The sequence below is a fragment of the Spinacia oleracea genome, chromosome 2 (genome assembly GCF_020520425.1).
Source record: "Spinacia oleracea cultivar Varoflay chromosome 2, BTI_SOV_V1, whole genome shotgun sequence".
In the NCBI taxonomy this organism is placed as follows: Eukaryota; Viridiplantae; Streptophyta; class Magnoliopsida; order Caryophyllales; family Amaranthaceae; genus Spinacia; species Spinacia oleracea.
In genome coordinates, this window is record NC_079488.1 from 106,594,769 (window position 1) to 106,617,269 (window position 22,501).

The window sequence follows — 22,501 nt, forward strand, 5'->3', positions numbered from 1 at the left end:
CAGCACCATCCTTGCTTATAATCCTCACATACTCAGTGCTTAAGTCCTCACAATCAACCACAGGCACCTCCACAGCTATTGTGTACTCCATTTGTTCTTGAAGTTCCCTTAAAATGTCCTCTCTCTCCTGTTTTTTCCTCATTTCCTCTTCCTCCTTTCTTTGAGCCCTAAGAAGTTCATCTTGTCTCTCTTTGAGCTTTCTCTCACTCTCCTTCCTATGATGCTCAATTGTGGCAACAACATTTCTAAACACCACTCCTGGTTTGTCTGTACCCTCAACCCATATTTCAGCAGTGTCCTTACCCCAATTCCATCCCCACATTAGCTTCATTGTCTTATCATCTACCAACTCAACTCTACCACAGGGAGACTCAATAAACAGGGCAAATGTACTAGGTAAAAACACATCCTGCCTAACAGATTCCTCAAAAATATCCAAAAACAACCTCAAAAGACGATACTTTTCCATGTCTGTAACTCTCACATCAAAGCTATGTGATCCATGATGCAATAACAACCACATTGCAGTCATCCTAAAGGGAAAATTTAAGGAAAAAAAACATGAATTTCGATTCAACCAACAACAATTCATCAATAAACAACCACAATCATGATCACAATGAAATTCAACAGGTCACAATCACAACTTACAACTAACCAAACAATTATTCACAACAAATCCAAGGAATAACTAACTTCTAACCAATCAATTAATCTCAACTGACAATTTCAAAAAATCACTGACAATTTCGCAAAACCCTAACCCTAATCAATTTCGCGAAAAAAATTGTACTTTACAAGCAAAATAAATCAGCGAAGAAGGGATTATTACCTTGAAGTAGATAATCCAACTAGGAAAAGGGCCCTTGTTCGTCCACTGCACCCGAAGCTCTAAATCGCCTCCAAGTTGCCCCCTTTTTGTCGCGAATTCACCAAACGAACACCCACGAACTCGCCAAAAGAGAACGCAACAAATTTCACTAAATTCTTGAAGATCTACCCAGAATTTTGTCAGTTACAGTAGAATTGATGAGGGTTGAAGAACAGGGGAAAGGAGAGAGAAAGAAGAGAAGTTGAGAAGTTTTTTTTTTTTTGGAATTTCAGTCACAATTGTTACCTAAATTGCGCCAAACAACAATTAAGGGCAAATTGGTAAAACGTCACTAACGGCAAGCTAACGTCCGTTAAATCCAGGAGCATTTAATGAACAGTACGGAACTTTAGGGGTATTTTATGAATTTTGAAACGCGCAGGTGTATTTGGTGCATTATTGCAAACCTCGGGGGCATTTCATGAAAAAACCGTTTAATATATTAGTATAGATCACGAGAATACCTTGTTAGTTGCACTATTAACAAATCATAGTTTGATTTTTTTATTTCTCTTAACATTCCCGTAAAGATGCGTAGTTGTCAAATCAATTATTCGGTTTCTTACTCTTCGGGGTCTCGGGGGCATAATTTTTCAGAATTATTATGCTACCAATTTATAAGAGATTTTTTAAATTGTTAATTATATTTTCCACTGTGATCGGCAAAACTTGTTGATACTAACAACAAATAAACAATAACACCTTATTTTGTAGGATGATCAAGGTGCCTATGGGTATGCATGTCCTTGGGGACGACTGTCCTCTTACGATTGGAGGTCTCGCTCGTGACGAGTAATTTCTTAGGAAACTACCACTTTGAACCCAACAAATATTAGTAAATGGGAAATGAAATGTGTAAGATTAACATCAAATAAAGAACTTTTACATATATCGGGATAACTTTTACTCATGTATACATGTTGGGGATAAAATATCCCTAATTGTCATGGTGTTTATGTGGCAACATATCCTTCGCATATTAGCTAGGGAAAGGATGCTTGCCAACATAGTGCATGTCGTTAGTTTTCAAAACTTTCCTTTCCCATTCAAGAGAGTTAGTTAAGCCCAGCTCAACATACAGAATTTCTGATCCTTTGATTGTTATTTCAAACATTCTACAATTGAAAAGAATTTGCAATATATAATCATTCATAATCTTTAATAACTTTGAAATAAAAGCAAACATGCAATCATTAAAACTATTAAACATTTCATTCATGCAAACAAAATATGGTCCATAAATGAATGAAACGAATCCAAGGCCTAAAAGTCTCTAAGTCTTAGTATGCTTTGGTTTGTCTTTATCCTTTTAAGATTTTAGGTAAGCAAAACTCAATTGCTAGTAATTCCAAATTACTCTTGGTTAACAAAATGTCATAACTTAATCCATTGCCACAACATATACCAATATTGTTTGAGTTAAAGCCATAGCCAACGTGTTCCTTTGGGATACTTTATCATCTAGGAATGCTAAAATAACACCTCGCTTTCGCAGAAACCTACTATCTTAGGTTCGAAGATTTTTGTAAGTGCTTGATTTGGAAGGCAATTTTTAAACTCAATATTTTTTGGACCTAGTTGTTCCTACGTTGGTTTGATTATTTAGTGAACTAAATCCTCGATCAAAACATACAAACAACATACTCATGCCTAATATACATACACCAATATATAAAAGCATAAGTAAACTTGGTGAACTAATATGACCTCATTTACTTGGTCTTGAAGCTTACAATCTTCAAACTCCACCTTGTTAACTTGGCACCGTGTTGAAAACCATTCAAAATACTAACTTAGAATTTTTAAAATGCTACCTAGAAGTACTTGAATTAATAATTATTACAACAAAACTTCATGGTACGCATACCATATTTAAAAAATTACATTCGAAGATAAAACGGTTCGCATACTGTATTTAACTATCCTAGTTGGGTCATACTAGTCACCTACATAATCTGCAATACATAATAATATAATATGCATCAACCCATTCGTACTCTAAGACGAATGGCCCAAGTAAGCTTACACATAATCAATACCTAGTATTTAAAAAAGATAACCAGCTTTATTTTAAAGATACGTAAGCAACTTTATTTTGAAGACACGTGGCGAAGACTTATATCACCATTTAGAAGACACGTGGCAAGCATATATCTATATCTAATCTAATATTTAAAAACTAAAATCATGAAAGTCACGTGTCATTCTCTTAATTTGTTTGAATAAATTGTTTATTTACCAAACGTTGTTAATTTGACGCTAATGGAAAACATATACTCATGCCAATGTCTTGCTTCTTCCTCTTCCACTTCTCCCTTCTAAACCAATTCTTCATTTAATTAATACATAATAAGTCATCTCAACATTTCATCCTTCCCCTTTCCAATTTTAGTTTAACTGTTTAGAACAATTTAATTAGAGACATAGTTTAATACATTGGCGGTTATGGTGAATCAAGAATGAGAAACGTTTCAGATAGTTATAATTTCCGGGTTAATGAATTTGACTATTTATTAAATCTACATGTCTACAATTTTTTAAAGAGCGATATTCCTCCCTGCCTTATTTTGCTAAATTTCTTCATTCTGGAGAATTTTACTATTTTCATATAGGTGGGTGGAAGTTAAAATTATGTAATGGACTTTAAATTCATGTCCACCCCATTGTTTTCTGAAAAAATATTTCTTCTAATGAGGTCGGTATTAGTTAATGTTATCATTATATTCTTTTTTTTTTAGCCCATTTAAATCAACGGTGCATCTTCTTTGCATCCCGTTGCCTGACTTGCCTTAATCATCATCATATTTCAAGTTCATTTACAAACTACTCAAAAATCCGACAAACATGGATGCATTTTTGTTTTGAATTCTGTATGACATCTACTACTACCACACTCCTACCTCTATAAGCATAATTTCGAGTTTTAAAAAAATGGTTCAGTCTTTGATATTTTCCAGAATTTTGACATATCACGTTTGGTTAGCTTGATCATCAACTCTTAATTCTTAAGTAACTTCCTTTTTGGTAGTTTTCTTGATTGTGATGCAAAGGATAAGGTGCGAAACTTCATGTATACTTGGCAACTGAAATATAGTTTTAATCTAACAAACCACGATGGTGAATTTCTTAGCATATTGAAGATTTGTGGATCTCTTTGGTTTAATCCAAAGAATATATATGTTTAACTTAGTTACTCCATACTAGCATATTTCTCTTATTCTATTTTTTTTTTTAAAAAAAAACCCTTGGATAAAAAAGATATACTCCTAAACTAATAATATATTTGTGGTCTTGTGAGAGCTCATAATATATTCCTTCAAAGTAATGCTTTTACCCAATACATCTTGAAAATTTTAGTTTTCTACATACTATAAAAAGTTTTAGTGAAGTAATATACATTTCGGTAACTTTTGTGTAAGACCGCCTTACCGGAAAGACCACTTTGATTACTTAACTAATTGGTTCAATTTCTTAACTAATTAGTTTTAGTTCTTAACTTATTGGTTTCATTGTTTAACTAATTGGTTTTAGTGCTTAACTAATTAGTTGCAGTGCTTAACTAATTGATTTCATTCTTTAACTTATATGACACCAATGTGGTCTTTTTTGTAAGACCGCCTTACATAAAAGTTTATATATACATTTATACCTCTATCGTTTTGGTACGTAAAATTACCATTTTTTTAATTGAGTTTCCTAAAATATAGCCCGTGCGTAGAACGGGCCAAAAACTAGTTACATGATTAATTAAAATCACGTTCATGTACACGCGCTCTAAAAGATAATTAATTCCAAATTATTAATCTTTAATTATATTATAAACAAATATTTATTTAATTAAAAGTGATTGTCCTACGAAAATTAATAAAAATAATCAATTTCAATAAATTCATTAAAAGACTCCCACTTAAACCAATACCGTTTTAACTTTTAATTTTAAATATTTAAACTCACGACCCAGCCCAAGTCAAATATATTAAAATATTAAACAAGTCCAATGTTAGCCCCTACGTGCAAAAATAAGCCCAAAGCCCAAAAATTAGGCCTTGAATTAAAATAAAGCAAAATTGCACAAAACGATGCAACGTGGGCTTGGCTTGCGTCCATCCCATTGATGTGTTGTGCATCAGCCATGCCGCACAAGACGCAAGCCGCAAAGTCCACGCCTTGCACAACAGCGCACATGCACGCAGCGCACACGAGCTACTGCTCGTCGCTGTCTGCACATGCACGTTATTGCACACGAGTATTGAGTTGGTAATATAGCTATATATTATTAATCAAGACTTAGCACTTAACGTTAATTTTTTTTGCGGTTATTAATTAATTTTTTTTAAATAGGATAATACCAAGGGCGGTTATTTTGTAACTGTCATATTGGTTTTCCTATTTAATCTAACTAGCATTTTGACCCGTGCAATGCACGGGAGCATTTTGTAAAGTTTTATGAGACTTTACATAGTTATATTTCTCGACATATAATAACTTCGATATTATGAAATTTTAAATTATTTATATGCATTCGTAAATTTTTGCTTAATGTAAGTTATAAATATATAAATAAATAGAACCACATTATGTATGTGTTAAGGTTATTACTAAGTTAATCTAACAACATTTAGTGAGAATAATCGATCAAAGGTGATGATAATGTAACATATAATCTTACGTCAATAGAAAAACAAACGGTTATTAAAATAATCATAATAAATTGACGAAAATCGATATTTAGCCATACAAAAAAATAATAAACATATAAAGTAAAACACACATTACCTTTGAAAATGTGTGATTATATATAGTTGATTGTGCAAGTGATGTAACGAAATGGTTGTTAGTCAATTTATTTATAAGGAGTGCATTGAAGATGAGAGGCCGAGGAGTCATCCTGACAGATGTTTAGTTTCTTATGCCTTCTTTTTAGTAAGAACTAATGTTTATTAATGTTATAGTTATGAAATATTAATAACAATTTAACTTAGCTCATTAAGTTATGATTATTTAGTTGTATGAATGTCTTTTAGTTTTTTTTTTAGTTTTTTTTTTTGTAAGTGAAGTCTTTTGAGTTTTCCTCTTTAAACATAAGGACATGTACATTAATGATGATCTCTTTTGATTTTTGTCTATTTTAGCTTTTTTTCCTAAAAGAGAAGATTGATGATGTGAAGACACATGTCACATTATAATATATGGTTACATGTCACATTCTAACCTATGGTTTCAGTTTTAAAATACTAGGTATAGACTAGGTATAGATGCATTAGGTTAATGTTAATAACATTTTTCATATTTCTCAAAATGTCAGTTTCTTCCAAAATACATGTTCATGGTAATGGTTGAATTTGTTGTATTCCATTCGTGATTAGGGAATCCGGGGGTAGATTAGCTTTGTATTCCATCATCAATATAGTGGGGGCTAATATTTTCTATGGACAGAGGTTAACTCGTCCTAATCTAGTTTCTATCATTTTGGACTCTAGGCGGTTGCACACTTGCACCCCCTCACTTAGGTTTAGGACCGGACCTTTTAATTATCGAGGCACATTACATTAATTTAATGTAGTAAAATGACCAAATCAAAACACACCAAGAAACCCTTCATCGAGCATCCTTAATGGTTTCCTGGCCCTTTTATTATTATTTTTGACATAGAACTTTCGCCACTGACAACTATGATTTCTGAAAATTATTATAAAATATAAAATATTATTCTTCCCCGTACGAGATAACTATTTTTCATTTGTCCAGTCCGAAATCAAATATGACCCACTTGCGACGCAGAGAGTATACATGTTGAAATACAAGAGATGAGTTGTTCCCTCTATTCAAGAAATCATTGATTGATGTTCGGGAATGCTATATGGAAGAACTTATTGAGGTGGGTCACTGAGCATGTGATCTGTTTAGCTGCAGATTATTCCGAGATAGGCGGATAACATCACCCAAAGAGAGGGAAAACGATTGGGGATACTGAGGACCAGCTTTCGCAGCATACGAACATCAGACAACGATACGATCATGCGGCGGATTCTCATACAACTGATGATTGCTGGTTTGAGAGTTTGTTCGCAGCTGAGGTTATTAAAAGAGGACCCAGAGCGTGTTTACGCATGAGTTATATAATAATTCATGGTAGAAGTTTTGATGTGAATATGGATATGAGTGGGTGAAGCGAAGAAGGTTTGTTGATATAACTCAAGAATATGATTCGACTATCGATATTACATACTCTATTATTGATTGATACTTTTTTGAGGTAAAATATGAGTCTTCTAATCTGATTTTTTCTCAAACAATTTATTGAAGATTTGGATTTGAATATGCTAATCAAGTCCATTTGTCCTAATTGAAAATTATGAGTTATTATTCTCCAGTATACGAGATAACTATTTTTCATTTGTCCTAATTGAAAATTATGAGTTTTAGTTATCGGTTGTTTAAAAGAAAAACTTGTTAAACATTGGATTATTTTTTAAAAATATAAAATTATGGAGTCATGACATTTTGTTTAACTTGTGTTGTAAAACTCGGCGCCCTCTCCAAATCAAATCAATTTTTCTAAAAGATGTCCAAATAAGAAAATCCAACATATAATTCGGTGTTTTTATTTGGTGCAGGGGAGGATGTCAATGCAAACTCCGAAAAAACAAAAAACAACCAAAAAAAAGTAGACAAAAATTGAGCCATGTTAATTTGGTGTAGGGCAGAAAATGAGTGGAATTCTATATTTATAAGAGAACATTATGATGCATTTACTCTTTTCAAGATTTTTCACCTCTTAGCTAGAATTATGTAGGCCTTTTTACTTCCATTCAGTTATTCACATGACATATATTCTACAGCATTCCATAATTATTCCAATCATAGCGCCACTTAGTTTCTTTTGAGATTTTTAGTTATATGTTGATTCTACTATATTTTAGATGATTTGAATCGTATTAATATTAATATTGATTATCTACTTATATTTTAGAGGTAAAAATGTTAAAGGTTTAAAATTTATAGTGTGTCCTTTTTTAGTTTGTAGAATATGACAATACTAAAATAAATTTTGAATTGTTTCCTTTTGGTTCCAGTGATTGATTTAGGAGCTGGTTTATTGTTCTTTTTTTTTTTTTTTTTTTTTTTTTTGCGCGTGTTAGCATCCGGTTCACCCTTAGGGTTAACTAGTTTAGGGCCCGTGCAACGCATTGCTACTACTAAAGCAATTTATTATTTTAATAGTAACTAAAAGACTTGTGATATTAGGAAAACATGAAAGTAAAAAGGATATATGAAAAAGTATAAATTCAAAATTGTGTAAAAAAAATATTCAAATGAACTAAATTTGCATATTACTATACAAAGTTAAAAATTATAGTCGTTTACTTGTATGTAGAATCTAACAACGTTATCCAAACCCGAATGACTCAAGACTAATTTTCGAAAAAACCCGAGCATAACCGAGTTAGTCAAATACAACATATTTTGAATTGAGTAAAATATTGATAAATAAACTTATATGATAGTCTACTTACCATGTATTATTATTTTAATTAACATTCTTACTTACCAGTTACCTTGTATTATATTATTAATAGTAGACTAACATTAGAAGTTCATTTATCAATATTTTTTTATATTTCTTATCAGATTAAAAAGTTATAATAATACATAAATAAAATTATATCACAAAGGAAAAAATAATATTGATTTAGCTTTCCTCCAATAATATAGTACACATCTATGGTAATTAAAATATATTTTTATCTTAGTTTCCTAAAAGAACGTAATGTAATTTATTTATTTTAAAGTGAAAAAATAAAAAAGACATTTTGGCGGGAAAAAATTGCACCAGGAAATGACACGTGTCATTCCTGGTGTCTCTTTTAGTATATAGTAATAGATTCGGATTTGGGGCGAATTTTGAGTGGATAGGTTCAGTCCCCTCCTAATTGTTGTCGTGGGGGATCGAACACAGGGTCATTCCTACCGAGTTCAGCCTCAATCACCACTGAACCAACAAACAATTGGTTGGTTTATTGTTTTACTAGTCTTATATTCACGCGATGCATGCGAATATAAGAAACAAATTTGTGTTATTACATTTAAACCTGAAATAACATGTAAAAAATATAATATAAATGCAACGCGTGCGAATATAAGAAACATATAAGTTAAATAGAGTCGAACGCATATAAATATATTGATTAAAATGGTAAGAATTTATTTAAGGGGCTAGATTGCTTAAAATGTTTCTTTGGGCTTTTCCTATTAAGTAGGTTGTCATTATATTCTCTATTCTATAAATATGGATCCAAGAGGGACACCAAAAGTAGATTTACTAAAACAACCCCACCTCTTCACTTATATAATAGAGATAAAAGAACGAAAGAAACCAAATAACATTTCATAATTATATTTTTATTGTGGTTTCTTGATAGATGTAGAAGCTGATATTATTATCACGTGTAAACATATTACATAAAGTTGGATAGAAGTCTAGAAACAAGCTGTGCTCCCACCCCTTTCTGAATGCAAAAGCTCAATCTATGAAAAATAAATGCCCCACTCTTAACATTGTTGGAGTGACTAATAAAAAGAGACTTGATACGTGATAGTGTGTCCAAGGCCTCCTTATCCAACTCCCCGAATGTAGAGAAAGCAAATGGGATGAACTTGTATCCGTTGTCCTCACATTTGGACGAGTACTTCTTCTCTTTCTTCTCCACATCTTTGTGCAGGGCTACTCCGGGAGCCCAAGAACTCACACCCAAACCTGCAAAGGGAGAGATGCCAGTCACATTCAAACATGCATCTTTACCCTGGAACCAATTAAATAGTAAAAGGTCAGCAGGTCTAAGGTCCTTCCCCGCCTCTGAGAGGAAACCCATTAGAGCCTCCTTGCGCACCACAATCCCAACTTTGGAACAAATATCAACAAGAACATCACGCACCAAATTATGCCTGAACTTCACCCCCACTTCACTAGAACAATGGACATCATGATCTCCCCATTGGTCCATCCTATGAGCATTGCAACTCGGGCAGAGACTACCTTCCGAGAATAAAGGTACCGTGAGCCTATAGCACAACACAGAACGAAATTGACGATGGTTCATCCTCTGCCCCAAACCATCAATGGGTATGGTGAACATAAAATCTTGGAATAACGTTTTCTTTATGACAGGTTAACGAGAGTTCAAGTATCGAGGATTAAAAGTCTTTCATTTCTCACCACTTTGCTTTAGTAATACTATAGTATTTTTTGCACGCGATGCGTGCGGAATTTAACAAATATTAGGCACTAAAAATCATTCGCATAGTCCATATTTTGCGATATTGAGGTCATACAATACTCGTAACCTTACATGACGAAAAATCGAATCTTATGACCAATTAAAGCTATTAAGAAACTTAACATTATTTTGTTACAACTAACATATCCCATCGAGAAACAGGATTATTTTGCTGAAAAATTTCGAAACAAAGTGTTCTAGCTTCTTGGCGTGTAGAAAATAAAATCTGATTGTTTTTTTCCCTTTTCGGTGGAATTACGTGATAATCTTTATTTTGAGAGATAGGCTCCGTTTGGTAGGGCGTAAAACGTTTTCATGGGAAACGGTTTTCCTCTTTACAATCATTTTACGTTGTTTGATTGACAAAGGGATGAAAACCAATTTTCCTCTCCTCAAAAGTAGAAACCCCTTTTCCATTTGAAATGGAGGGAAACCACTTTTCCTTCTTTCCTCCTTACCTCCCCTCCTTTCTTCCCCTCAATGTTCACCATCTTCTCCCATTTTCCTTTAAGATACCAAACAAAGGAAAACTAGTTGGGAATTGTATTTTCACTTGAAAAAAGTTATCCATGAAAAATCATTTTACACTGAAAACGTTTTACGCCCTACCAAACAGAACCTTAGGGTTTTTGGATCTAAAGAAAAACCTACGCTCTCGATACCATGTGAATTTAAAGATACAGCTTATCCTAATACGGGTGCTTGAAACTCATATACTTCGTATATAATAATATCGTACAGTAGTACAATTACTGGTATACCTTAGTATCCTCTATTACAAAGGCCAAACAAATTCAAAAGATTCTAACTTAACATTGTAATGGTGTAGAGCACAAATGCAATTAAAACAATCTAAGAATTGGAGGTGACTTCAGCAATGTTGATTGCAGATGCAGAAGTACCATTGCATTCCATTGCTTCAGCTGGTTTACTGGCATTATGTCGCGCTTCGCTACTTTTACCCCAAAGAAGTGTATATAGACCACATATAACCATGATGGATCCTATAACACTGTTCAAAACACAAAACCAGATAAATGAATGAGAAATTGAGAACTATCAATAATAATCAAAGTGAAAGTGAAACATAATTATTATTTTTAATTTCATATGATTAATATTCCTTCTGTCTTCAGAATAGTGTACCTCTTTTACTTTCCAAAACAACACATCATAGAAGACCAGATTTCAACTTCAGATTGTAAAAGATTTACTTTTTTCTTGTCACGAAAAAACTCAATATGTACTCCCTTCGTCCAGATGCAAGTTAACACATACCGTTTTGCATGTGACCGTTGTAAGTTATAATTTTGCTCAAGCAACGTTGGACTTTATCTGAGACGGAGGGAATAATTCATAAAACAAAGTGACGAATACAGACCTTCCAAGATAAATTTGTTCGTGAAAGAAGGCGAAATCCATTATAGTAACAAAAATCGGTATGGAAGGGCTGAATGCTGCAGTGAACACCGGGCCCTTCTGCTCAACACACCATGACATCCCAACATAGCACATTCCAGAACCCATTATTCCCTGCAATTTTGAACAATTTAATTTCTTCATGTTCAAAAAGCACAATCTCATTTAGCACTCAGTACAAGTTCTTAGTCTAGTTATTTGAAAGAATATCTTGGAAATAGATGGTCTTTCTGGTGCATAAAGGTAGATTCTGAGATTCCTTCTAAGTAATCCCTGTAGAAATATTTAGTGGGACCTTTAAAATCTATGTTAAAGGTTCACATTAGCATACTAACTTTGATTACAAGAATTAAACACTTTGATTAGCAGCAAATAATAAATCATACTCACAGCAGATAACACAGTAAAAATTTGCAGCTTTCCCCTCAGAATCCATATGGTAGTGTCTCTGTTGATGGAAAAGCATAAGATTGCTGACTGAACAGCACCAAAAGTTGACATCAACGCTGTACTCGAGTATTTAAGTGGGTATATCTTCCCGATCTTTGACTGTAAAAGAAACCATCCAGACCAGCACAGGACGCTTAACAGAAGGTAAATTGATCCAAGAATCCATTTTTCCTTGCTGCCAACCTTGGAAGTGTTACTCGAGTTATTAGCATGATATGTGGACAGTGGAATTCCTCTGTAAAAGATGAGTACCATAGCTCCACCGATGCAAGTAAGTGAACCTAATACTTTAGCTATCCCGTGTTTTCTTCTCAAGTTCACACGCTCTTGCCTGCAAAAGTTCAATGCAGTCAAGATACCTTTGTATTCAAGTAACAATAATCTATGTAACTCAATATGCACGTAGGAAAAAGTATGTACCCAAGTGTTAGACGCAATCATCTATTATGATTTATGAACAATTTCCTTTCCCCCTCAATATGAAGGGTCAAGTGTCCTATTGTCAAAGAATTGAGGATCCCACACGGGTACTTCATATGAGAAGGGTCTGAGTAACATGGGTACTAGTACTACAAGAGAAAGTGAAAAATCATCTCACCGTAGTGGTAAAGCCAAAAGGAATGTGAATACAGGATTCATATTGGAGAATGCGCTGGAAAAGGCAGCAGATGTGTGTTGAGTCCCGAGAAGATACAGGAATTGAGCGAATGTTGCCCTAAAAACAACCAACTTTTTAACAACTCATAACATTTTAAGCAGCTCATCTCATTCAAGAAGAAAGAAAACTGCATAATGTTCTTTTTTTTCTCACCCAATCAGAGCACTGAAGAAGATATAGCACAAGATTGGAGTTGTAAGCTTTACTCCGTTTTTCCTGCATTACAATTTACAGTACAGACCTTAGTACCTGCATTTTTTCCAGAATTTTTGTTATACTAGGGGGGGGGGGGGGGGGTCAGGGTTAGTTTTACATATTAAGTCGATCCAAGCAATGCCTCCAGATGATTACCTTTCACAGAAGCGGGCAATAGGTGACAAAAAAATAGCACCTGCTGTCAGTCTGTATGTGACTATAACCAACTGATTTGTACCCTCATCAAGAATCTTCTTAAATAAGATGTTTAATACTGCCAGTACGAAGAAAACAACCAGTATTACAGCAGTGGGCTTCAAATTCTGACACCGCGCCATTGGGAAGGTTACACTTCCTATTCCCCACTTCGTCTTCTTTCCTGTGTAGTACAACAAAGTTTTGCCAGACTGATCACACTGCGGCAATAAATAAACACACAAAAATGAACGAATAGAAACACTTAAATTGGAAAGATCACATCATTTGCTTTTTCAACTAAAAGAAGTTCGCATCAACATATTTTATATTCTGTTTTATTAACTATAGCGTTGATGCTTCCCAATATTTTAAATAACAGTAGAGGACTAGAGGTTACCAAGGTCACACGCCTTCGTCATCATCCAGTAACCTCAAACGGTGATCATGACTCACTTTACACTTACCCGAATTGGAAGATCTTCATTTCCATTTAGAGTGTGATGCAAAACAAAGCATATCCTTCTTTTTACAGAATCTAATTCTTACTAAAGGACAGGAGAATGACTAATAGTCTCATATGCAATTAAACAAGCAAGAATAATATGTCATATCACATTTATAAGCCATTATGCAGCAATTAGTGTATCTTAGAATAAGCTGTCTCAGGACACTATTTGTAGACGCAGTGATGTACACATGCTGAAAAAAGTAGAACATCTTGCAAAAGTACGATTTGGAAAATCAATGAGGGTGATTTTTTTTCTTGAAGATTTTAAATGTTAATTCTTTGTGTGACAACAGTTAGAAGACTATCCCAAAGTGCTCTTGTTCAGTGGGTGCCTTAGGAACAAACCATTCAGATACTTGCTTTGTTTCTGCTACAAGTTTTATCGTCTTTGCAGTACAAAATTAGTATAGCCAATTAGCCAAAAGAGCGCTGATATTTCTAATTAGAGCAGTAGCAGAACATATGCAGGGCAATAAAGATAGCTCTACTATGTCATATTGCTGTTTCGCCTCACAGAACTGAGATGCGATCAACTATCCTATTTTGGTAAATTTGACACGGAAGGATCACCTCTTAATGAAGCGATGACTAGAAGTGAAGATAGTGTTTTAAAATACAAGCAAAGTACACAAGACACTTAGTGTTTTGGTAAAAAGAGTGGTGATAAGTATGATAATATAGTTAAATGTCACTATCATTTCTGGTGTGCAACCATACTTCTGCCTGAGTGCCAGACAAGAATAAAATTGCCCCATTCCCGATCAACAATCTCTATGCCTTATAACACAATCTTCAGATGAGCATCTAATATTAGTACTCATAATTACTATTTTCTTTCTTATTAACCGACTACTTTCACCTAGATTATTTTCATGATAAATTTTTCCAAATCTTTTGTCAACAGTCTGACAGACTCATAGCAGTTCTACCATATATCAGAGATGCGAACAGTAGATCATAGATCTTATGACCTGCTAAAACATTATTTAGCTTCTCAACTCTATTATTATCAGATACAATTACTTGAATGAACAAGAAGTTCAGAACTGATCCAGAAATTTGTAGGGTATGAATTAAATAATGCTCGTATCAAGCCTATTGGGAAAATACATATCTTAGATTACATGTTATAATTAGCTAAGAGCATACAGATGAGATGTTCCAGAATGGCTGGACTATCTGACAATACTTCTAATTTAGGAGGAAGGTAGACTTTCACGAATGGTAATACCACACGGAAAAGAGCTCAAGCTTGGGAGGGAAGGAGGAAAGAGAACAACCACGGATGATGGTTATTCTCACAAGTATAGTAATATATGAATTGTTTTTGTTTTTCATTAAAGTGTTTAACTTGTTAAAAGTTGACCATTACATATTACTGAAGTATTAAGATACATAAATAATTTTTTAATGAAGAGCTCATATTTCACTATCTAAGTCCATTTCAGGAAGAACATCCTCAAACTTAAAATTAGTTTTAAATATTCAACGTATTGACTAATTAAGGTCCATAATCAGCCAAAGTAGGGATCATAAAGGTGAGTTTCCCTTATTTGACTTGAAATCTCACACTAGAATTCTCATCAAACCAAAGAGGGACATCCTCAATTGGTGATACGAATAATGTCAATTGCAGTTGCGGGACTCTCATTGCATTGCACTGCCTCAACTGGCTTGGTGAGGTTATCTTGTGACGCCTCTCTGCTTTTACCCCAAAGAAGTATATAGAGACCACAAATTATCAGGATTGATCCTATAACACTGTTAACAACCCACAAGTAGGGGGAAATGAGTACTATCAATACAATCAAAACAACAACCAAATCTAGATTCCTTCCGTTAATGGCTAAAAACTAAAGTTACTCCTACTACTAGTGATAGAGAAGTATTAGTTTCCGTGGAATTGAGAAACAAAGAGAAAGAAACAAACCTTCCAAGGAAAATTTGTTCATGAAAGAAGGCTAAATCCATTACTGTTATATATATCTGTATGGAAGGGCTGAATGTTGATGTGAAGACCGGCCCCCTCTGTTCAACACACCATGATATCCCAACGTAGCATGGTCCTGATCCTAAAACTCCCTGCATTTTAAACAATAATGAATTATCATGCTCTAAAATCTCCACTCTCAAAAAATAAGATAATGCTTCCAAATAAAAAGTTCCTAGCCTAGTTGCTGGAAGAATATTTTGGAAACTAATGTCTTTAGTGGTTCATAAAGGTAGTGTCTGAAACTCCATATAAATCATCCCTATTATAATAATCAGTCCAGCCTTCCATAGTGATTAACTATAATCTTCAATAAATATTTTTATGGCATAAGAAAAATAACTTTGATTCAAAGAAAAAAAAGCTACATCTCGGTAGTCAAAGCTATACTTACAGCAAAAAGGACAGTAAAGATCTGCAGCTTTCCTGTAAAAATCCAAATGGACATATTCCTGTTGATGGCAAAACACAAGATTGCTGACTGAAGAGCACCAAGAGCAGACATCAAGGCAGTACTTGTATATTTGCATGGGTATAACTTGCCAATCCTTGATTGTATGAGGAACCAGCCAGACCAGCATAGGATGCTGAGCACAAGGAAAATTGATCCGAAGATCCATCTCTGCTTGCTGCCAATCTTAGCGACGATACTCAAGGTATTGGCATTATATGAAGACGTTTTCGAGAAAGTTTCTTTGTTCAGTGGTATTCCTCTGTACAAGATCAGTACTACAACTCCCCCAATGCAGACAAGGGAACCTAACACTTTAGCTATCTTTCTTGTGCTTCTCAAGTTCACACTCTCTTGCCTGAGAAAATCTGAATACAGTTACACTACTTTCTTTTCAGTGGTCTCCTACTAGACGAAGTAAATACAACAACAACGACAACAACAACAACAACAACAACCAAGCCTTACTCTCAAAATGATACTAGACAAAGTAAATAAATAGTAATAATGCTTACCCTAGTAGTATAGCCAAAAGGAAAGTGAAGACAGGAGTCATGTTGATGAAGGCACTGGCAAATGCAGCAGATGTGCATTGGATTCCAATAAGAAACAGATACTGGGTGAGTGTTGCCCTGAAAACATCTTTTCCTTTTCAGATTTTGTAGCAAGTTCAAAGAAGATAACAAAATGGCATCTTAAATAAAAATAAGAAGCAACAATAAGTATCCGAGGATTCCGAGCATAAGTTTTTCTTGCTCACCCAATTAAAGCACTGAGGAAGAGATAGCATAAGATTGGAGTTGTGAGCTTAACATTCACACCTCTTCTCCTGCAACGACAATCAAGAACTTAATATCTGTACCTTGTTTCTTTGTTCTTATCATTTTTTATAAAAAGAGATGTGGTATACCTTTCATGGAAATAGGCAACAGGCATTAAAAAAATAGCAGCAGTTGTCAGCCGGTAAGTGATTATAACTAAATGACTCTTTCCCTTATCGAGAATCTTCTTAAATAAAAAGTTTAAAACAGCCATTACAAAGTAGACCGCCAGTATGACAACAACAGGTTTCCACTTCTGACATCCTGACATCTGGAAGTTTATGCTTCCTCTTTCGTTCTTCATTGTTTTTTTTTGTCTATGATAAAAAGCTTAAGCAGACTGATCTTCATGCAGTGATCTATAAGCACACACAAAGGATGGAATGACATGTTCAAACTGATAACATCATATCATGTGCTTTTCTAAGCAAGAAGTCTTTGTTTACACTTTTATCAACTTTTTCTTACTTTTGTGTTGATTTGGAGACACAGTTAATGAAGGTTGTGAATGTCACACACGTTCATCAATCAGTGGCTGAGCAAAGTGATCATGCCTTACGACTTGCACTCTACAATCACAATTCACAAGTTACAAAATTTTCTTCATTGCTAAGTGTGATACAAAACAGGGCATATCCTTCCTTTTGAATGGAATGTAATTCTTATTACAAGACAACAGAATAATCAGCAGTCTCATGCAGACAAGCCACTAGAATAATACGTCGTATCACATAACACACTAGGCAAACAATACACAGCAGTAACAAACATTTACACTTGCTACAATTTTAATTGAAATAAAAGGAATTATTACTGCCTTTTCCTTTAGAATATCATTTGTAGACAAAGATGGAAATAAGTAACATGGAAACTAGATACACTTCTTGCAAAAGCCAGAGATGACATATCTATGAAAGGAAAACATCTGGTAGCCAGCGTAGAGGCTGTTTACAGAAACAGAGAAACTCCGACAGGGGATTTACCCCTTGGTGTATAGGAATAAGAAACAAAGAAACAAGAATTACAATCCTAGCTCTTTGTAAAGAAATACGAGATTGAGCATTTGACCTAATTCAAAGTGGACAGCATTTTGAATGGCCTCATGAGGATTAAATCTTTCTAGTGCTGTAGTTGATTATGTTGTCTGATAAAAGTTAATGTCCTTGAACAACAAGATTGCCTTTAAAAGTTGAATACAGTATAATGAAAGCCGATCATCAACCACTACGCATTCACTCACATGCTTAATTTGAGAATGAGGATTGAATACACAGAAATTACAAGACTTCGACTATGTCATATTTCTGTTGTCCTCATAATAATCAGATGAGTGTGAAATATCCAGGTCAGTTAAGCTATTTGACACAAAGGATATCCTATATTGAAGGTTTGATTATATATGGAATTATTACTGAGTAGGAACTAGGAACTGCACAAATTTCTCAAAAAGGGGTGCGGTATGGTATCCATGGTTAGATGACACTGTCATTACTAATGTGTGCTGTCTATATTTTTTTTCCGAATGCATACATAACTTTCTCCCTGAGTCGTTGTAGATCTTAGAGCCACAGCACAAAATCTTCCTCTGAGAAACTAAATCTTCAAGTTGACAATTACATTATCCCCATTTATCAATTTCCTCATTTCACTTGGTTGACGACGAATCTTCAAAGTTTTTGGCCAGAAAGGTAACTCGGGCTTACATCAGAAAGACCAGGAAGGCAGGAACACAGATACATATCAATACAGTAAATACTATTGTCTAAATCTGAAAGAGTCCATTATATACGAAATACGGAAATATGATCAGTAAAATCAACAAGGAATCCAAAACTGATCTGGTATTCAGTATTTGGATTCGATTTCTTCTATTGCACCAACACCAAAACAACATTCAAGAGTGAACATTAGAACAAGTGGCTATCAGTTAGCCTTAGCCCAAACTTATGAAGAGTGTTGATTTAGCACACTTAAAGTATTGGTAACAAAAGCGTACAAAAGGTACTAGAAAGATCAGATTTATCATTTAACTTGTTTGACACTTGGTGGGCAAATTCAAGATAAGAAGGGACTCAATTGATCTATACACTTGGAATCATTAGATAGCTAGGACGAGCAAAAAAATAGGGAAAAGAACACATGAAGATCCTCTATCAAACAAGCAACAATCATGGATCATAATATAAAACTGAAGGAGAGTAGGGGACAAGTAAGGATAGGAACACAATTACATAGAAAAAGTTCAAGGGATTTGAACAATATCAAATTAATTGGTCTTATCTTTTGTCTCCTCGAGGGATGATGACTTGAACCATGGGATCCAAACTGAGGTGGTCTTTTGGTATTGTCGGTATGCTTCAGCTCTAAAGGGTTGCTTAACCATTCTCTCCTCAACCAGAACAGTCACATAAGCTAAGCACAAAGTGTTAACAAACGCCCCTAAGAATGTCCACCCTTGTCCGAGGTTCCATGCAAAGATACCAAGTCCCCACCACCACAACTGCTCCCCGAAGTAGTTTGGATGCCGTGAGTACTTCCACAAGCCATCATCCAAAGTAGGCAATATCGGCTTCCCACAAGCCTTCAACTCCGCATTCTTGGTGGAAAATTCATGGAGCTGAGTATCAGCATAGTAAGCAACAACTATACCAGCCAAACACACAGCAATGGCTGCGATATCCCACATGCTCAACGGTGTTTCAACAGCGTGTATGGTGTAGTAGGGAAGGCTTAGTCCCATCAGAAATACCTGTAACACATTTAAATGTTTCTTTTAAAGAGAGCTCATTCAAGCTATTCACCAAGAAACCCTAACTCTTCTGAATAAACATACATTGCTACTATTTATAAATCAACAAACTTATAGCATTTAACACCAGAAGCATACTTATGTATGATCCTAAAGATCACACAACTGAAATCAAACCACTTAAAATTCAGCCTCTACTCGCAGGACCCACTTGAACAATTACATTTTTGCAGCAGGAACTGTTTAATCTTTAAAAACATGTAAAAGAAAATTACAAAGATAAATGAGTGTTATACCTGCTGAGCAAAATAGATGGCAAAAAAGGAGACCCACCACCAATTTTTGCCATACTGTTGGCGCATATCAGTAAAGCGCCAGTCCTCCCTAGCACCCCATTGCCAATTTTCACGGCGAAAATAGTTATGAGAAAGCCTTAAACTCCACATCAATGTCAAAAGGATCACAGCTCTAGACCTCCAAATATTATAAGTAGCTAATGGGTGAGTTGCATAGTAGCAGCCTAGCAGCAACGGAAGTACTGTCCAATATGGATCAATCATCTGCAGACCAAAAATTTAAACCCCACAAAAAAATTCACAAAATCAATAGTAGTAATTATACTATCATTCCCCAAGAAATTCAAAATTTCACACCGCAAAACATCTTAAATTCTTAATCACACAAATAACATGATTATAAACAAACCCCAGAAGGTAAAATCAACAATTCTTTTAAAAAAAGAAACTACTTAATATCCAAAAGGAAAATTTGAAGTGGTGATTAAATCATACCCAGTGGCTGGATTGGAGATGGCCAATAGCCCAGAACAAGACATTGATGTTGAAGAAGAAGAAGACATTGGCAAGGAGGATAGGGTGGTGGTAACACCATGACCAAAGGGATGATAGAGAATGATCAGGCTCACTGTAATGGGTAAGGAAATACAGGTAGAAGAGGATGGAAGGAAGAGGGGCTACAAATGCTATGATTGCATTTTGCAGGTTGCTGTGGTTGGTTTTAGTTTTGCCCATTTCTTTTGCAATTTTTTGATTTGAAATTGAAGAATTGGGTAGGAGAAAGGGGTTTTTGGTCTTTTGGTGTAACCAATTGAGATTTTGAGATTGTTTAGGACTTAGGAGGGGCTTTTATAAGTCTATGATCACTTGTGATTGGGGAGATGTTGGAAATTCAATTGATTGGTTTTTGCCACTCTTGCTACATTTTTGCATAAAGTAGTGTGGGGTCTTACAAGTTACTATGGTAATAAACTTAACGGATTTTTCATGAAATGCCCCCGAGGTTTGCTTTAATGCACCAAATACCCCTAAACTTTCCAGAATGCACCAAATACCCTCGAGGTTTTAATAAATAACACAAAATGCCCATAATAAGCATTTTCCGTCCATTCCGTTAAGTCTCCGTTAACATTATTTTACTTTTTTACCCTTATTCAACAATTTTCTCTACTAATCATAATATTACCACTTAATTAAATTAATTAAACCCCTAAAAATAATAATTAACTATTATCTAAAAAATTAAGACCCTAAAAATCTAATTAATTAAAAAAAACAAAAATTGACCCAAAATATGTACGTGAAGTTAATTGCTTGTTCATCACCACACCACCATCATCATCTTTCTCATCATCATCATCTCAAACCACCATGAAAGCGTTATTTCCATCGACCGGCGCCATCATTATCATCATCTTTCTCATCTCAAACCACCATCATCTTTCTCATATCATCATCTTTCTCATCTCAAACCACCATGGAATTGAAGCGTCATTTCCATCGACCGACGCCATGTTCGGTAATCTGAAGCTCCGATCCTGTGAGTTTAGAGATGGAGATGATATGAGACCATCTGATGGAGGTATAGAGGATTCGTAGATCCTCCAGCCATTTTAACCAGGTGGGAATCAATGGAACACGATTTTGCGATTTAGGTTTAAATTGATTTGGGGAAAATCAATTTGGGGAAGAACACATTTTTTATTTTTTTTGGAATAAATCTGCACAGTAGGGTTTTGGAGTATTTTCATCGATTAATTTGGAGTATTTTTTGTTGGAAATTTTCTGGGATCTTGTTGGTTTTGAATTTTTTGTTGGTTTTGGATCTTGTTACGAATGTTTTGGTGATATAATCGTTGATTTTTGCTGATTTTTCTGGGATGTAAAAGTTGATTTTCTGGGTTTAAGAAAGAAAAGGAGAAGAGAAGAGGAAGGGTTCCTTGGTGGTTGTGGGTGGCGATGGATACTGATTTGGAAGAAGCAACGGGAGAGAGAAAGGAGCAAAGATGATGGGATTTGGAGGATTGACAGAGGGAGTTAGAAAGGAGCGGAGATTATGGAATTTGGAGGATTGATTTGCAGACTCCTGGGAAGAAGAGGAGACATCACAAAGGAACAAGAAAGAGAAAGAAAAAAAAGGAAAAGAAAAGAAAAAAAATTAATGTTAACGGAGACTTAACGGAATGGACGAAAAATGCTTATTATGGGCATTTTGTGTTATTTATTAAAACCTCGAGTGTATTTGGTGCATTCTGGAAAGTTTAGGGGTATTTGGTGCATTAAAGCAAACCTCGGGGGCATTTCATGAAAAATCCGTAAACTTAAAGATGTTACTGGTTTGTGCACAACCTGATCTAGCACGGCACCAACACAAAGTTGTGAATCGTGCTCATGCCGCATTTTTTTGGAAAAAATGTGACATTGGCCCGATACAACATTATACATTACATTGAGTAAAATTAGACATATACCTGTAAGTGTGGCACGAGAGTACATGGACTTGGGTTGTTGTCACTACTCACTAGACCAAGACCTTCATTTTTTGCCATGTTGATGCTTGTATGATACTGCAAAGTGATTAGGTGGAACAAGTAGCTCTTAACTACTCCTCCCGTCC

General features: G+C 34.8%; 3 protein-coding genes across 4 annotated transcripts; all 3 read right to left on the minus strand.

Moving 5' to 3' along the window:
- Positions 1–10,848: 10,848 nt before the first annotated feature.
- On the minus strand, positions 10,849–15,656 carry LOC110785877 (WAT1-related protein At3g30340-like). 2 transcript variants are annotated; one of them, XM_021990395.2, is made up of 7 exons: positions 15,508–15,656; positions 13,028–13,250; positions 12,830–12,892; positions 12,617–12,733; positions 11,959–12,349; positions 11,531–11,682; positions 10,849–11,161 (listed from the first exon to the last, which is right to left on the minus strand). In XM_021990395.2, exons 1-7 carry the CDS (start codon positions 15,527–15,529, stop codon positions 11,002–11,004), a joined length of 1,128 nt encoding a protein of 375 aa, XP_021846087.1. In that variant the 5' UTR covers positions 15,530–15,656; the 3' UTR covers positions 10,849–11,001. The 2 variants fall into 2 exon arrangements, with proteins under 2 accessions (XP_021846087.1, XP_056693667.1); XM_056837689.1 differs by having other exon boundaries at positions 13,028–13,287; positions 15,508–15,648.
- Positions 15,657–16,245: 589 nt separating this feature from the next.
- On the minus strand, positions 16,246–17,154 carry LOC110785890 (WAT1-related protein At4g01440-like). Its single transcript, XM_021990410.2, has 4 exons — positions 16,929–17,154; positions 16,779–16,847; positions 16,534–16,650; positions 16,246–16,386 (listed from the first exon to the last, which is right to left on the minus strand). The coding sequence occupies exons 1-4, from the start codon at positions 17,141–17,143 to the stop codon at positions 16,335–16,337; spliced, it is 453 nt and encodes a 150-aa protein (XP_021846102.1). The 5' UTR covers positions 17,144–17,154; the 3' UTR covers positions 16,246–16,334.
- Positions 17,155–18,992: 1,838 nt separating this feature from the next.
- LOC110785882 (uncharacterized protein C594.04c) lies at positions 18,993–20,707 on the minus strand. Its single transcript, XM_021990398.2, has 3 exons — positions 20,380–20,707; positions 19,885–20,148; positions 18,993–19,588 (listed from the first exon to the last, which is right to left on the minus strand). Exons 1-3 carry the CDS (start codon positions 20,617–20,619, stop codon positions 19,106–19,108), a joined length of 987 nt encoding a protein of 328 aa, XP_021846090.1. The 5' UTR covers positions 20,620–20,707; the 3' UTR covers positions 18,993–19,105.
- Positions 20,708–22,501: the final 1,794 nt, after the last annotated feature.